The 18,003-nt window shown below is 43.7% G+C and overlaps 1 protein-coding gene and 1 long non-coding RNA gene across 5 annotated transcripts in view; one reads left to right on the top strand and one right to left on the bottom strand.

The window, feature by feature from the left end:
• Nucleotides 1–207: 207 nt before the first annotated feature.
• Amn1 (antagonist of mitotic exit network 1 homolog) overlaps nt 208–18,003 on the bottom strand; it is a 49,060-nt gene continuing 31,264 nt past the window's right edge. For 2 of the 4 annotated variants that reach the window (XM_005002323.4, XM_003466775.4), the window contains 4 exons: nt 13,259–13,476; nt 12,891–12,947; nt 11,702–11,813; nt 208–856 (listed from right to left, as the gene is read on the bottom strand). In XM_005002323.4, the coding sequence (XP_005002380.1) occupies nt 783–856; nt 11,702–11,813; nt 12,891–12,947; nt 13,259–13,476 (461 nt within the window). In that variant the 3' untranslated portion in view covers nt 208–782. The remainder of the gene's footprint in view (nt 857–11,701; nt 11,814–12,890; nt 12,948–13,258; nt 13,477–18,003) is intronic. The other 2 variants (XM_005002322.3, XM_005002321.3) reach the window with 2 other exon arrangements.
• LOC134477274 (uncharacterized) lies at nt 3,827–14,725 on the top strand. Its single transcript, XR_010049191.1, has 2 exons — nt 3,827–7,158; nt 11,487–14,725. It is a non-coding gene; the product is annotated as an uncharacterized LOC134477274 (long non-coding RNA).

Here is an 18,003-nt window from a genome sequence, read left to right on the forward strand (position 1 = left end):
ATACTGAAGTAGTTGAGCTTGGTCTGCACTGGGTAATTTTATGGTTATTAGAGTTTTTATTTGAAAAAAAAGACCTAATGACATTTCACATGTACCCAGTTTTACACATTTCTAAGTATAGTTTTGCTGAAGAAGAAAGTCGACAGATAAATACAATGTTTGGGGAGGTAGCCACAAAAATCAACAGAAAACACGCCCAGGCAGGAGCCCTGTAATGAAGGTTTAATGTGCTTGCCACACACTAAGGTTTAGTGTTATTCACTGTTGCTGTGTCTTTCAGTGAAGCACAGGTACACAAACCCGATGAAGAATCACCAGGCTCTGCGTCCAGCTTGGCTTTTGGCAGATGGGCGTTTAAACACTTGGTGCAGATGAGAGCCACAAAATGGCTCGGAAGATTGTTCAGAAATGACTTTAAAATTCTCCTAAAATTTATCCAGACAACTACATGTTTCTTAGAACGGTTCGAATACCTACTCGTAGGTGAAGGAAATTTTGAGGGAAAACGTAAATTGAGACTTTTTTATTTCAGCAACCACACCAGCCTCCTCTGGCCCAAAGTTGTGAGTTCATGGTTGGGTTCACGGCGGAAGAGCTGTGATCTCTCAAATAAATACCGCATCATAGCGTTGAAGTGTTTGCATCTGGGTAACTTTGAAGCACAAAGGTATACACTAAGGTTCAGCTGCTTCCTTCCAGAGTTACAGCTGAGCTAAGACAGTGGAAACTGTGAAGTCACTAGAAAGGAGTGATCTCCAGCCTGCTCTGCCCAGTGCGGAGTGTCAGTACACCGTCCATGTCACCTGTTTCAGTTTGTTTGGGCCTGACAGTTGCTCCAGGACTTCTCGAGAATGATCTATAAAACAAAACAATGAACACATATTAATTCACAATAATCCAGGGTATTTCATATTTTCCATCTGTAAAAGAGGTGATGCTAATTATTGTCTCAGTTATTTAAAGGATAACATGATACAAAAAGTATAATATATAGTTGAATAGCTCATTTGTAATGAATGAGTGGAAGCCCTCACTATTAGGTCTACTAAATATATCTATCCTGCACCACTACTGCATGTCACTGTAACACTTTGAAAACACAAGCATGTATTGTTTCCTCTGGAATTTGTGATTTCTCCAACCAGAGAATCACAGTGCAGCCACACCATGAACTCACTTACCTTCCTCAAGGTCCTTATAGGAAACGCGTGATGCAGTACTCGGTCTGACTGCCCAGGACCCTGCAGCAGGCTGTGGCAGGAGGACCGGAAGCCGGCAGCTTCCTGAGCCCCTGGAGGTACCAGCCTCTCCTGAGGAGAGGATGGAGCAGCGCCGAGTGGGCTAACCTTAACCTACAGTTGCAAGTGTTTCCATGTCCTTATGGGACTGTTCTACAGCAGGGATTTCAGTGGATGATCACTATGTGAACATGTTAAGTTCTAAGCAATCTATCTTACTGGGCATGTAGATGGTTTTCTGGTTTTTACACAGGATAGCAGGATTTCCACAGGATTTTTGTACGATTACCATCTCTTTTGCCAAGTCAGATTTAGAATGTGCTTTAGAATCTGAGTGGAAGGACTGGGATACATCTCAGCAGAACACTGGCCCAGCACGCACAAGGTCTTAGGTTCAGTCCCAGCACTGGAAAAAAATTGAAGTAAAGAAAAATTACTGATAATATATAGTTTGGAAATCATTTGTTAGCAGCTGTGCTAGGGGCTGCATGGGCTATGTCCGCAGGCTGGGATGGGAGTCTCCAGCAAGAGAAGTGCAGGCTCATGATGGTGGCAGGGTTGCGGCAGTGGATGCTCACTATGCATCCATCCAGTCCTCCTCGGGAACGGTCTTGACCCGTAGCTGGAGACTCCTGCACAGGCTTGTGTGACAAGTGACGGAAGTCTACCAGGTGTTCTGGGTGCAGCTGGACTGTGATGAATTCCCAATGATTTTGGCCAGGGATAAGGGGAACAGGGTCATCAAAAGCAGGTGACACAGGGTGAGGACCGCAGCTAGCAGGCTGCTTGCTGTGACACACAGAGGCAGTGCCAAGATGATGATGATCAGTGTAGCTCGAGCTTTCACTGCCTTGCTCAGGTTGCAGGAACTCTCCCCAGAATGCACAGGGGAAGATGACAGCAAAGGCTGCCGCGGGCCATGTCCTCAAATGCCTGCAGCTGTAGTGACCAGCGGTCAGGGATGTTCTTGCTTGCCGTAGCTGTGAAACCTCAGTTTCTTCTGGTCTTAGACAGTGGTCACCATCTTAGCTGTAAGCCAAGGAGCTGGGGACTCTTCCCATGAAGTCACGCAATGGTCCTTTCCAGGGAGATTAAAACCTGGGGCAAGTCAGAGATGACCTGATTCCTTGAAAATGCCATTCATGTACACAGACACACAGTTTGGGTTTTTTTGGTTATTTTGTTGTTGTTTTTTTGGTACAGGGGATTCATCCAACTTACAACTTTGCGCTTGCCAGGCAGGCACTGTGCCACTGAGCAAAATCCCCGGCCCCAACACACTCTTTTTTAATGGCTTATGTGTTATTAAGTATGAATTAGTTTGGAAACTGAAGTTATATGCTGAGGTTGTGAAGTACTTTCAGACTTCTGGGATCCTACTGCCTACTAGTAACCAAATGGAGGCATAAGGAGTCTTTAGAAATATGAATTTTTGCCTAGCCTTTAAAATTCCGGTATCAATGTGATCTAACTTTAAATGTACTGATTGAAATCTACAAAAGACATCTCAGACTTCCTGATGCTACAACTTCTGTTTTCCCGAGGCCAAAAATACCAAAATGTCTGTTGTATTTATGGATGAAAAACTGCTTATGAAGCCTTTATTTTTTTGTAACTTTGAATTATAGTCCATGCATACAACTTGTGTAAGTACAACACATCTCTAACCTTGGAAATTCTTGTTCAATGCCTCCTAAAGTTACAGATTTCATTAGCCAGTAGATACAAAAAATAGGCTCTACGTAGATGGTTATTAAATTTTATTTGAAGCAAAAGTACTAACAATTATTAAAAGCAAGAGAACTAAAGGGTGTACAGAAATGGAACTGTCATTATTGAACAAAAGCTTAGATTATTTTTTTAAAAAGTAACTAGTATGATAACATGGATTACAACACTCATTACTGGGACTATAATAATGAAGGTTCACTGATGGTTATAAAAAATATCACTGGGTGTCAGAGTAGAAATCTGCTCCACAGGAAGCCTTGATAAACACAGATTTCAGCTGAGTGGTACAGTGCACGCTTAACATGTACAGGACCTTGGGCTCAATCCCATTTCATGTGTGAATCCCCCAAAATCTTGAGTCAAAAATCAAATAGGCTGAAAGTTAAAAAAGGACCAAGACATAATGCAAACAAGTGCCACAACAAGGCTGGAGTAGCTGTGCTGAGAACAGAAGGGCATTTTTCAACTTATTCTGTGAGGTCAGTGTTATTGTGACCCTAAATTCAAAGGTACCCCCAAAAAGAAAGCAACAGATACAGATCTCTTGTGCAGACACACTAAAAATAGTCAAGCAAACATTAGCTCACCAAACCCAGCAACTGTAGAAAGGATCATGTCCCTGGATCAATTGGGATTTATCCCAAGAATGTATAACCGTGCTAAAATTTGAATGTCAGTGCAACCCCCTGGGTCTGTTTCCTACTGCTGTAGTAACAAGTACCATCAGTTTAGTGGCTAAACATGGCACACATTTATTTATACCATTAATAATATTAAGACAGGGTCTTACTATGTAGTTCAGGCTGGTTTTGAACTCATTTTGCAGCCCAGGCTGGCTTCAGACTTGTGGTGATCCTCCTGCCTCAGCCTCCTGAGTGCTAGGATTACAGGTGTGTGCCACTATGCCCAGCTGGAATTTTTTTATTTGTTTGTTTGTTTTTAGGTTTCTTGAGATAGGCTATTGCTTTAGCTTTGTCTGTCCTTGAACTGAATATGGAACCCAGGCTAACCTGGAACTCATGGTGATTCTCCTGCCTCAGCCTCCCAGGTACTAGGATGACGGGTGTGCCCTAACATACCCAGTAGCCCTACTGGTATGAAGGACAGACTTGCTGAAAGGGTCTCACTGGGTAAAATTGGGATTGGACAGGTCTGCATCCTGTTGGAGGCTCTGCAGGAGAATCCACCCGACTCTTTCTACTCTATGCACTATCACATTCCTCCACTCCCCTACCCAAGATGATCAGCATCCGGAAGCAGCCTTAATGTGCTGTCACCTCTACGATGATTCTGCTCTTCCCCCTTTCATCCTGAAGGAGCCTTAGGATGACACAGCCCCTACTGAAACAGGCGAGGGGAACTGCCCTCTGCTGAGGTCAGCTAGGGGCTGGCTGGTGTAGCTCAGTGGTCCAGGGCTTGCCTATACACTACACCCAGGCCCCAGGATTCATTCCCGGTGGGACACACACACACCCTTATTATCAACTTTAATTCCACCTGCAGCTTTAACACCACCACAGGCTCCCAGGGCAGGGCACTGCCGTACCTTCACCTCTGCCTTATCAATGGAAGACACGACAAAGCCACACATTCCACTCAAGGGATGCAGAGAGACCATTTGACAAAACCCAACACTGGGCAAATGCCACCACCTGGTAACAGGCACCCGTGACAAGCCCACAGCCAACATCAGATGGCCAAAGCCGATGTTTCCCCTCTAAACTGAAGATAAGACAGGGTGCTCACGCCTGACACTTCTGCTCAACCTCATCCTGCATTTCCTGTTACAGGCAAGACAAAGAAATAAAAGGAATTCCGGTGGGAAGGAGGAAGACTACCTTTAGCTGTAAGTGACTGCATTATTACATGCAGAATACCCCAAGGAATCCACTGAAAGTTAAAACTAAGAACTTTAGCAGGCTGGCAGGGTACAAGATCAACATTCAATAATTAATATATCTCTATATGCCATGAACACATAACCTAAAATGAATTTAAGACAATAATTGTTTTACATTACTGAGGTTTGAACTTGTGACTTCGTGCTTGCCAGGAGGGTGCTTGTGCCACTGAGCTAAATTCCCAGCCTTTTAAGACAATAATTGCATATACGTTACTATTAAAAAGAACACCAAAGAATAAATTTAACAACAGTAAATACTTACAACTCTAAAAACTATAAAATGTTGAAAGAAATAAAAAATCTAAATAATCAGAAAGAAAACCATATGCTAGGTTTCATGGTGCACAACTGTAAACTGAGTTATTCAGAAGGCTGAGGCAGGAGGATCACAAGTTCAAGGCCAGTTTATGGACTCAGCAAGACTCTATCTCAAAAAATTCAGGAAGAGGTGGAGATGTAGCTAAGTGTAAAGGCCCTGGGTTAAAATCCTATCGCACACATACACCTCACTTCCGTGTCCATAGATCAGAAGAGGTGCTAGGTGGGATAAAAAAAATACAGTGAATGTTTAAGTCTAAAACCTTATTACAGTAGCAGATTGTGCTCAACCCCCTCGGTTTGGGCACACATATTGCAATGTTCTTGCCCATCTCTGAAGCAATTATGCAAATCCTCTTTCACAAGCGCTTTATAGTGCTGTTGTGGCTACCTGGGTGTTTTCCATGGATTCAGAACGTTTCCCTCTCACGATCATTTTAACTTTCAGGAAGAGCCAGAGGTTGATCGGTGGCAGATCCAAACGGGTGGGTGAGGACCGCTGCCGTGTTTTCACAAGCTGCCTTTCTATTAGATGGCACTTGGCAGCAACATTCACTGTATTTTTGATCACATGTTAGAAAGACGGAAAAAGCGTTTCCAGACTGCTTCAGAAGTTGGAAAGAACGGTGGAGTTAAGTGTGTTCAAAATGTGGAGGGATTAAGGATTATGTCTTTTACTTAAGATTTTTTTAGAAATTTAAACATTCATTGTGTACTTGGATCACAGTGGGTAAACGTGAAGACCGCAATACTCCAATACCTCCAGATCCTGGTATTTACATGAGATCTGAGGACCAGGCAGGCAGCTCGGGGAGGTCTGGGACGGCCACAGACCTTACTTCCCGTCTGACCCTGCTGGCCGCCTTCCCAGCTGTGACCGCGTCCCGCACCAGGTCTGTGACTCTCGCAGGAATCCGGGGCTGCAGGCGCAGGGCGGCTTTCCCTTCCACGGAAATCCGGCTTCGCAGTTTTGTGACCGGCAAGTCGCGACGCTAGATGGCAGTGTCACACCGGTCTCCCGGTGCGGCTGCTCCCCGGAGGGCAGGCTCCGGACGGCTCCGGCGCCGGGTGGGGTCGCGGGTGTCTGGGGAGCTCACGATTGCTTAGACGCTCTGGATGAAGCGCTGACCGGCCAGGCGTGCCAGGGTCACTGCTGGAGCTGCGCACAGCGCTCCGCTCTGCCGTCCTCTCCTGCTGAGCGCTGGGACTTCTGGAGGAGGAGGAGTGGACCGGGCGGCTTAGGCTCCACTTCCGATTCCATGGAGCATTGCGAAGGACCAGGACAGGCTGCGTCCACCTGTCGTGCTGCTCCTCGCAGGCTGAGACAGGGACCTGTACAGAGGACCCTGAGGATGCACTGGACACCTCAAGACGCCCACGGCCGCGACGGGGCTCATTGTTCAGGAGGACGGTCTGTGTGCAGGTGGTGACACGGGGTTTTTCAAATGATCGAGAAACTGTTCCTTGGTCCTTTTTTGTTAATATGCACAGGAAAACATAAAGCAGACACATACTTACAAACAACCGGTATTCTGTGTTTATTACCGTGGAGTGGGGAAAGCGGTTCATACTCGATTAACAATGAACGAATGACCATGAGGAAACAGTAACGCAGGAGAAACAGAAATAAACGCGAAATCAAAAGGAGCTGCTTTTCCCGCAAGTAATCAACTTTAAGATACAGAGCATTCTGAAGCAAGCACTCGGCCATAAACACTTTCGTTTCAGCTGGTTTGTGGCAATACTCGACGGGTTGGCCACCTCCGATCTCAGAACCTGTCCCTGGTGTAATCAGGGCTGGCCAGTCCACAAGTATGACCAAAATTCCAGGCAGCTGAGAGGGGCAGTGCTTTTGTTAGATTTTCCTGCATTTCTGGGTGAAACAGCAGGGCTCTCTGGCCATCCCATTGCTTTCCTGCCCTCCCAACGGCCAACCGGCTGGTCTGCTGCTATTGTACATCAGAGTAGGTAAGTCTGAGGTGCTAACATGCACATCCCGGGTTGGAAAATATTAAGGACTTGAGGTACATTTAATGACAATCACTGTGGACTGAACTACACAAAATTTTAAACGGTTAAAAGTTATCTTTCTTTCTATAACACTATAAAGTGACATTATGACTTACATTTCAAAGAGCAGTTTCATTTTGGTCTCTTTGGCAAAAATCAAACCAGAGTGCTTTTTAAGTTTCAAGACCTAACTCCTAAGGTAGAGCTTTTTTTTTTTTTTTTTTTTTTTTTAATAATCTAAGCTTAAGAAATTTTACAAATAGGTGGAGGGTACACACCTATCACCGAAGCTATTTGGGAAGCTGAGGCAGGAGCATTGTGAATTTGAACCTAACCTGGGCAATTTAGGGAGACCATGTCTCAAAGAGAAAAATATAAAGGAATTAGGAGACAGCTCCCCTGGGTTCAGTACCTACTACTGTACCCCCCCCCCAACTGGATATATGCAATGAAATATACTTAGACGATTAAATGAGAAGGTAACTCAAGGCTCTAATGGCAAGTCACAGTGGGTATCACCATGCCGAGGGTCAGGCTGCTTTGCACACAGATGTGAGTACACTATTTTCTACAGATTGTGAATTGTATTGTCTTAGACACCCTCAGAAGCAATCAGAAGAATATATGAGTAAAATATCTTATGTAAAGTAGCAGGAAGTACTCATCTTCATCAAATCATAAAGTGTTTTTCTCTGGAGGAAGAAAAAATGAAGAATTATATATAAGGTGTGCATTTTATCCCACTTTCCTTTCATTCAGTGATGCTAGCAGGGAGCATAATGGTGGCAGACTCAGGAATGCTGAGAGGACAGGAGGAGGACCAGAGATGATCTGTGTAGTTAAAAACTGGGCCACTTTTTTCTTGCTAAGGAATATCCATAAAAACTAGTGTGGGGCCAGGGATATAGCTCAGTGGCATACCACCTTCCTGACAAGTGTGACATGATGAATTCTATTCCTGGTACACACACACACACACACACCCAAAACACAGTGTGTATGAGCCCCCAGCTTTATGATAATTAACCACAGGACATAAGAGAAAGCTGCGTGCACACAAGGAAGCGATTAACTCAGTGTTTTGGAGAGGCTGGGGATGCAGCAGCACTCGTTTCCCTGTATCTTCATGATACAGGGGAACTGTATCATGAAGTGGTCTTTCATGATTATTCAAAATCATGTTACTGGCAAAAGGACAGTTTGATATCTCACCTTCCTCTTTTGTGTATTAGGGATCAGAAAAAAAGATAAAGGAGTTGGCTAGGTCAATCAAAAAGGGGTTATGTGCTAAAAGTTGGGAAGACAGCTCAATGAATGAGAAAGGAAACTCGGTGCTTAGCGCTTTGGCAGGCTAACCTGCACTACTGTGCTGTGTTTTGCAAACTTGTATGATGTATGCACATTTTCAGCAGGTAGGATGTCAAATGTGCAGAGCATCTGAGGGAAATCAAGGCAGCTGAAGGGGACACACATGACCATGAGGGGGCAGTAAGATGCTGTGAGCATTCCTGTGGCGGTGTGGATGCAGGTTTGAGGCAGAAGTGCTTCGAGGCATGGGCCCTCCACAGGCCACAGTGAGGGAGCTGCCATGCACTAGGGGAGGGGGATAGAGGATTCCTAGGGGGCTGGGGAGAGGGTTTACTTGTCAAGATGTTCAGCGAGATGAGGGTCGCAGAGAACTATAAAGGGCAGCTGTAGCTTGGGGGTCTTTATAGCCCTGGCTTTGACAGGGTCATGGATGTTATTTTGCAGGGAATCCAAAGTGGGCTGATTGTACGTGGCTAAAGATTATGTTTATTGAGATTGCATTGAAAACAACTGGTTATGTAGCCATGCACTTGGTACCACAGGCTTTTGAACCAAAGGTCCTGAGTGTGTTATGGACAAGAAAGTGGTGGATGGCCTGGGTCTTTGTGGGACACTGGTGTAGCACTGGGCCAGGGGTCTCCCAGGCCAGGCAAGGTCTAGACTCAAAGATGAACAAACAAACAAAGAAAGGGACAAAGAAAGCGGAGGGGCTGGGTTTAGCTCAGCAGCACAAGCGCCTGCCTGGCAAGTGTGAAGTCGTTATTTTGATCCTTGGTACAAAAAAAAAAAAAAGAAAAAAAAATGAACAGATAAAGAGGGCTCCAGACTATAGCTAGCTTCCTCTAAATATGGCTGCCTCTGGAAGGTCTTCAATAGCCATGCTGTTGGTAAACTGCCTAAGAACAAAGAGCCCCGCCGTTTACCCTACTGCAAAGCACTACTCCCATGACAGGGCCATGCGGGATTATTAGAATTGTGCTGCCCTCCTTCCCTCTGAAAGAACAGGCCCAGGGCCAGGATGCAGCACAGTGACAGAGCACATGTCCTGCATGTGTGAGGCCCTGGAACCACAAACACTGAAAAATACAAGGTACAGGGCAGAATGCCTGTTTGTGTTCTGAACAATTCCACTGATTTTCCTTTTGATCTTGAGATAAAAGCACCATTCACGGGTTTTGGTAATGGAGCTGCACCGCATCCACTCGTTCTCCAGACCCCCACCTGCAAGCGCATGAGGCTTTGGGGGGACATCTAGATAGCAGCCAGGACACAGGGGAATGGCTTTTTTGATTGAGATACATTAACTTTATAATTGTTGCTGGTACTTTATATGTCACTAAAAATGTTTCTAAATACATCATCTCATTCTCCTAAAATACCACTCAATTTTTTCTTTTTTTTTGGTACCAGGGGTCAAACTCATGCATGACTTCACGCATGCCAGGCAAGCACTTGTGCTGTTGAGCTGTATCCCTAGCCAGCCACTCTAATTTTTTACGTTGGACAAGCGTGTCTTTTAAGGTACAACATTAATAATGACTTGTTTTTGCTCCCCTTCCCCCATTAAAACTGTTCTCAGGAAGGTCATTCTCTTGCTCTTGGGTGGGAATTTTGTTAATTATGCACATTTCTTGAGTACCTGCTGGATGAATGGTGATTTACTAAACAGAACATGTGGACACACAGTGGTTCTCGTCCGAGAGTCTACCACTGAGTCTGTAAGACCCCGGCTGTCACCCATTACACAGTGGGGATGATTCAGTCTTCTGGCTCATAGGATCAATCCAGGGACACATTTCTGGTGAATCTACCAATTGTTAACATAATTATAGAATTTATCTCAAAAGATTGCTGGTTTGAAATATGATTAACTATTCCAACAAATTTTTCAGACTGGAAAAAAATTTAATTCTCTGTGAGCCCCCAGGCATGCTTAAGCATTTTAATACTGGCTTTGTTGAAGTATATTTTTTGGGTAAAACTTTATAAAGACTTCGTTATTCTTAAGATCCCTGCTGTTTTTGGAGACAAGGTCTCATCATGTTGTCCATGCCAGTCTCAACTCTTGACTCTTCCTGCTCAGCTGCCTGTGTACTGGGAGCACAGGGCGGCACTGCCATGCTCAGTCATCCTTGGGGTTTTGATAATTACTCTAAACAGTCTGCCTCTCTCACAATCCCTACAATAGTGTACACAACATGTACTGTTTCATTCCCTTGAGTTTTTCGCTCTTAAATTATTATTAAATATTTTAGTGGGTTAAACTCTCCGCATAATATAAAATTCAAACAAAAGGCTACAGAGTGAATCTTTTTCATACTGACCCTCTATAAGTTTCCCTAGAGACAACCACTTATAACAGGTTTTTGTTGTTGTTATTGTTCTTTTAGCAGGGCTTCACCATGTCTTTCATGCTGTCCTTAAACTCACTGCAAAGCTCAGGCTGGCCATAAACGTATTGTTCAGCCTCAGCCTCCTGGTAGGATGAGAGGTGTACACCAGTATAGCTGGTATCATTTTTGGTTCTAGTTTTTTTTTTTTCTTCTCCTTTTGGCACTGGGTATTGAACTCAGGACCTTGCACTTGCCAGGCAGGCTTTTATGCTGTACAGCTACATCCCCATGCCCTGACTCCAAGCTCTTGAGAAATGAGACTAGTCTCTTGGTTAAGGCTGCTGAGATAACCAAGAAAGAGAGACAGAAATTAGCCAAAGGACTCCCCAAAAAAGCACTAACCTGCTGGGTAATTGTTTGCATTATAATCAAAGGCCTGGTCTAGATGAGCTGGGCAGGATTGTTGACTAATGGGAGAGCCAGGGAGGTAAAGCTTCTGTGGTGGAATTTGGCATCAGGGACACAAGTCTGTGGCCCTGCCTGTTCCTTCAGGGAAGAGCCACATCTGCTTGAGTCCAAGATATTGTGAATTTAAAATGTTTGGCGTAATATCATAAAGTGACCGTTTTGGATTGTTTGTATAAGGTGTCCCAGGCAGGATCACAGCCACAGTTGCAGAGGTACAGTGCTCACCGCCACTGAGGCCATTACTGAGTCCAAAACAGACTCAACAGGAGGAAGCCATGGCAGAGGCATGGTGCCACAGCTGCATTACAGATGAGGAAACTGAGTCCTGTATGGGATGAAGTAGCAAACAGTGGCTGAAGACCGTGCCGAACCAAGCATTCTATCAGACTGACCTGTAATCAGTGGGCATTCATGGAAGAGCAGAATCCGGATCTGAGGACAGTAAGTAACAACAGCCTCCACAGCATCATCAGTCAAGTGAACGCAGTGTCCCATGTGAATCTCCTAATTATGGAAAGAAAAAAAGAAAGGAAGAAAACCGATCAACAATGACAGTGTACAGATGTGTGAAGGTCACACTGATACACAACAGGCAAGCATTTACTAGTGAAAAAAAACCAAAACAAATGTACATTGGATTAACTACTGTTATTATCTTAGTATTTTATTATGAAGTTTTGTTTTATTTTTTCATAAAACCAAACCAAACCAAAAACTATGTAGAAAGTAACAATGTAAGTCTGAAGAAATGAAGATACCTCTTTGTCAGAGTGGAAAGAACTCTCCAACATGTTAAGAGCTTGTGGGAAATAGTACTGCTGTATCTGATAGAGCTGAACATGTGGTATACATCCAGCTATTTCACTCCCAGCTACTTAGCCAAGAAACATGAAAATGTATCTAAACAAAGACATGGGTGCAAAATGTCCACAGCGATATTTATAAAAGTCCAAAGCTGAGAGACCCAAATGCCCATTACACGAGAAAAGTATAAACAAATTATGGCAGTTACATTACAGAATCCACTCAGCAACAAAAAGGGGCCTGGCATCCCCAAAGCAGCAACGTGCATGAATCTCAGAGACACCACACTGAGCTGAATGAAAGAGGTAGCGAGAAAGAAAGGGAGACCAGGGACCATGCAGTACACCCATCTGCGCTGGGACAGAAGGCTGGTGTACACTGATCCAAGCCTTTCTACAGGGCGGGACAACATGGCTATACAGAGAATGAGAGTGGTGAGAGAGAGGCTCAGCTGATGCAAAAGGAATACCAGCCAGACATGAGCTTCTGATCAGCGTGCGCACAGAGAGCAACCTGCACAATCAGTGTACATCAGGAGCCTCCTCGAATATGTGAGAAGCTAAAACTTCTGGGAAGTCAGATTTTCACCCAAATTTTAATGTGATTTTGTCTTTTCAGTTTATGAATTTTTATTTACTTTGGGAATAAAGAAGTTGAGCCAAAAAGTTGACCGTGGAATACCTGATTGATGAGACATTGGTCAGCTAGGTTTAAGAAATAATTTCTGAGAATGACATAAAATTTAGTTATCACTACTACTAAATATGTAAAAGTTACCTCTAATTTCTTGGCACAGGGTCCACTAACGAGGGCAACCACACCACTGTCTGACACCTACACAATGAGAAAAAGAAACAGCCAGGAGTAAACAGCTGAAGGAGGCAGAGGTTCCTGAAATTTATCAATTGTTTAGATTCACACTGCCTTCTGTCGAGCAAACTTTGAGTGTTCCTTATACATACTTCCCATCCATGATATTTAAAATAAGGGGGACATCCAAATTAAATCACAATTACTTAGCTACCCAAATGTGAAATGGCCAACCCCTTCCACAACAGAAAGAATGAATGATTCCTGACTGGTCACAAAGTACTGGGGTCACACGTGGGGTCATGTGATCTTGACATTTTAGGCACACTGATTACCTGTGTAGCTGAAAAGTCCACACACTTCAAAAGTGAGCAGTTCTCTCCTAATGCACACAGAGACACATCGGTAATACTGAGGCAGCCACCTAAGTCAATGATCTTGAGCAGCCGGCAGTTGAGCGCGAGAGCGAGGACTCCTTCATCAGTGAGGCTGTGACACCTTTTCAGAGAAGCTTCTTGCAGATAAGAACAAGATGAAGCCACAGCTTTTATTCCTGGGGGAACACAGATCTTGGCTGCCTGGATACACACGTGTGCGCTACGAAGTTAGCGTCCCCAAATAGTCTCCTGATAGAACTTCTGCCGGGAAGCATGGCAGAGCCAATGGTACCCCTTCCACAGGACCAGACACAACTGTGCCCACAAGGCCTGTGAGGTGAGGACGGGGGCCAATTTTACAAGGAGTATGTTGGCACTTTGGGGAATGAGCAGAGGCTCCTGACATCTGAACTCACTTTGTAGCCCAGGATGGCTCAAACTTATGATCTTCCTGCCTCAGCCTCCCAAGTGCTGAGATTACAGGTGTGCACTACTGTTGTGATCTAACCAAAACACCGCCATACTGTTCTGTATGCGTCATCACCCTGTTTGCTGTGCTAACCTTTGGGAGGGACAATTGTTCCCAAAAACAGATGGCCACAAGCTACCCACATTCTGTCTTAATCCTTGGCCCCATAACGAAAAACAGATGTTCCTGGAATTAGCTGACCACAGGCTGCAAGTTCCTGTAAAGGAGGACTTGCTGACCACCAACTGTGGAACTTCCTCTAAAAATCTGTCCTCAAGCAAAAAGTGGACAAAGGTCTTCCTCAACCTTACTCCTCTCTCACCCCTTACTTTACTGTTTTTTCCTTTATAAGCCTGACAAAAATCTAACCTAGTTACACAGCTTTGCAAATTCCAACTGCACTGTGTCGCTGGGTATCAGCTTAAATAAAGTGTTCCTTTTTCTTTTAAAAAATGTTTTGCCCTGTTTTTGGACAACACCTTGGGGTCTCATTTTTGGGGTACAACAGCTACCACACCTGGTGTAGCATTTTTATAAGATCTATAGGTAGGAGTTACAAAAGTGACATAGCTTGGCTGTCTTTGACTAGTTAGCAAGGTGAGATCATCAGTTGTAAGGCTAGGTTAGTAATTACAGAGTCTGCTATTGTGAGGGCATTCATAACCCCACTGTTTGCTTTCTTTTCTTTGCCCCTTTCCCTTTAAAACTCCCCAAATCCTAGTCTTGAAAACTTCATTTACTTTATAGCTTTGGTGCTTAGCTAGCAGTTAGACTTTAAACAGTTAGTGAACTTCGGCAAAATCTCTAAAAGGCCTCTTCCTCTCCCTTAACTGGCCATTGAAAACTACAGAAAGAGAAACAAAAGGTTTCATCTCAAGGTGACCAAACTGCCCAGTTCCCACACTCTGTGACAATTAACCAGATGTGTAAGGAGGTCTTGCAACATTCCAAAGCAATGCTGGTGCTGCAAAGGTGGTAGCCATGGTAACCCCCTTACCTTGTGAAGTCACACATGAGTATATATGGAAAACAGAACAAAAGAGCAAAGTCAGTACCCTCAGCTGCCTGAATTTGCTGCTGACCACTGTAGGTCTTAAAATAAAGCTCCCTTGTTTCTTGACTCTCAGTGTCTTGTGAGTAACTTTCTCGAATGCATGGTTACACTACAATCAAGATATATCCAGCATGCTCATGCATGCCCTCATGGTTACAGAAGTCAAGAAAGCAATTACAGACCCTGGAAGCAGTTACAGATCAGGGCAGTTTTAAACAGAACAATTTTCCTTGATTTTCCCTTTCAGTGTCCCATGGGGAATGACTGTACAAACACTTCATGGAAATTGCATTCCTCCTCCATCCTCCCCAAATAAACACTGCAAAGGTTACAACTAAGCTCTGTAGTTGGAAGGATGTCTTTGTGGTAGTAATTCTATAAACAGCCAACCCAGGGGAACAGGGAGGCTTCCTGTTTTCTGATAAGCAATGCAGTTCAGTTACCTTTTCTTCTCTGAATGTTTGTTTTTTTGGTTAAGTACATATGAATTTACTATCTTAACCATTTTAAAGTCACAGTTGGGTAGTATTAAGTATACGATTAAATTAAAGTAATATATTACTATGAAATAGTATTAAATCCCACCTGAAATAAAGATCAAGTTCAAAATAGGATTTATGGAGAAGTGGGAATCGAATGGGATCACAGAAGGAAGACAGTGCCTAAGGTTGCACCTGTAATGTTTAAAACAAAAAAGAGTAAAATATGGCAAAATGTTAAGGCTTAACCAACCTGCCTTTTTAGTACCTAAGTGTTATTTCTTTCCCATAGCTTTACAGATTCTTTTAATTTTTATTCTGACCTGATTTTCACAGTGCAGAAAAGTTGCAAACCTGGAAAGTGGTTTCCATATACAGTATCAGCCAGAGCATGGTGGTGAAACTAGGATAGTGAGACTGGTCTCATTTTAATATTAGCTTAACCTATCAATTAGAAATGTCCTCTTTAAAGATTTAGTTTTCAAGTCACATCAAGTAAAATGGGCCTTAGGAAGCACTGTAGTTTTTTTGTTGTTGTTGTTTTGTTTCATTATGTGATTTATTTTTAGTTTTTTGAAACAGCCTTGCTACATAGTTTAGGCTGGCCCTGACCTCATTATAGGGCCCAGGTTGACTTCAAACTCATGGCAATCCTCTTGCCTCAGCCTTTCCAGTGCTGGGATGACAGATGTGTGCTACCATGCCTGGCTAGCACTGCAGTCCTGAATTTAAAAAAAAATTTTTTTGGGGGGGTACCAGGGATCAAACTCAAGACCTTGCACTTGGTAGGCAGGTGCTTATGCCTCTGAGCCATATCCCTGGTCCCCCAGCACTGCAGTTCTTAAATATTCTAATATTATTGGCTTTAGGGTTAAAAAATTACAAATCCACAACACATTATCATTTTTAAAATTACTGTATGTTATTATTACTTTGGGTTTTTTTTTTTTTGTACCAGGGATCAAACTCATGACTTCATGTTTGCCAAGCAGGCACTTTGCTGCTGAGCTAAACCCCCAGCTCCTACTTTCTTTTTTTGATACAGCATGTTTTGGTTATTTTTTTCTCATTGCTGGGACAAAAATACCAACACTCAAAATCAAGGAAGGAAAGGTTTATTTCTTATAGTTTTTGGCTCGAAGGCAGGGTGGCATGGCACTGTGGCAACACTTCAAGGCAGCAGCCGGAGCAAAAGGGAAGAGAACAAGGTTCTTTTTCTAGCTTATACTGTATATAGTTCCCGCCCCTTCAGAGAAGGCGTAGCACTAACAAAATCTCCTTACCTTCCTTTGCAAAGGATGAAGGTATTTACAAAATAAGGAACCTGTTCCCTGCTGAGTCTCCTAATTAAACTTCTAAACCTCTCAAGTTGATACAATGTATTAATCCTAACAATCTACCCCTTGTCAGTTTGGCAACCAGACATATTTCCTTAAACCAGCCTCCAGATACAAAGGCATGTTTATTCTTAACCTTTTATGTCTTGAACAATCTTTAAGAACCAGCAAAGTCTATCTGCACTGTATTCCATTAGAAACATAACGAAGATTCATGTACATCCATTTATGCAAAAGGCATTTAGTCCATCTGCAAGAGTTGCCAAAGTCCTAACAGTTTCAGCATTACTGAAAAGGTCAAGTTCCAAGTCTCCTCCAAGATGGAAGGCAAACTCTTAGGTGCATCCCCTGTACAAATGAAAACAGTTTAAACACTTCCAACATGCAAAGGCATAAGATAAGCATTCCCATTCAAAAAGTTACAAACAGGACAGTACAAAGGATTGGGACAAAAAAGCAAGTCCAAAATCCAGCAGGGCAAAGAGTTAAGTCCTGCCTGTAGTTGCACATGCAGCATCTGAAGCAATCTATGGCAAATTGTGAGCTCCAAAGGGCTTACATGGTCCCACCCCCATGGTACTTCTAGTGGTTGTCAATCCAATGACTTCTCATTTGGGCTGACTTTATTTTCTCATTGCAGCCTTCCTTAGATGATCCATGTTCCTGGCTTTTCTAAACTTCTGGGGTCTCCACTGCACCTTTGGCTTCACACTCACAGCTTCACACAGTGCCTTCTCAGGGGAACACTACCTGGCCTCTCAGGCCTTCTGAAATCGGTGTGGAAGCCTTCTTAACCTCAGAACCCCTGTATTCTGTACACACTTAAAACCAGCACCATGTGGATGCTGCTGAGGTCTGCTGCTGGCTGGAACAGAAACCCGGCTTTCTTTTCTCTTGGCTGTGAGGTCGAGGGCCTGGATTACTGGGTGCTCTAAACCTGATTGTGTGAGGAACAAATTCTCTATGCTGCTGCCATTCTGGGACTTTGTGGGGCTTATGCCACCATTCTGGAATATGGTGCTCTGAAGCTTTCTCCTCCAAGCAAAGTCTTTCACTTTTGCAGCTTTAGGGCTGCAAAGCATGGGGACCTGCTGCTTTTTGCAATGCCTGTAGGCCATTTTTTCTATCCTGTTCGTTCTCAGCAATTGAGATTTCCTTAGCTGTATCTTTGCAGTCCACAGCATTATTGGAACTTCCTTTCTGGCCAAACTCACAACATTTTAAATCATCCTTTTGGGCTCTTTGATCTTGATTTGTAACATAAATCTGGCTAAAAGCCCTCAACAATAGCCATGCCACCACCTCAACAACCGACTGCCTTGAAATTTCCTCTGCTGGATTCATTAGTCCAGTGCCCCTAATCT

Source organism: Cavia porcellus, unplaced genomic scaffold, assembly GCF_034190915.1.
Source record: "Cavia porcellus strain 051 isolate PalLab524CR breed Dunkin Hartley unplaced genomic scaffold, mCavPor4.1 scaffold_8, whole genome shotgun sequence".
In the NCBI taxonomy this organism is placed as follows: domain Eukaryota; kingdom Metazoa; phylum Chordata; class Mammalia; order Rodentia; family Caviidae; genus Cavia; species Cavia porcellus.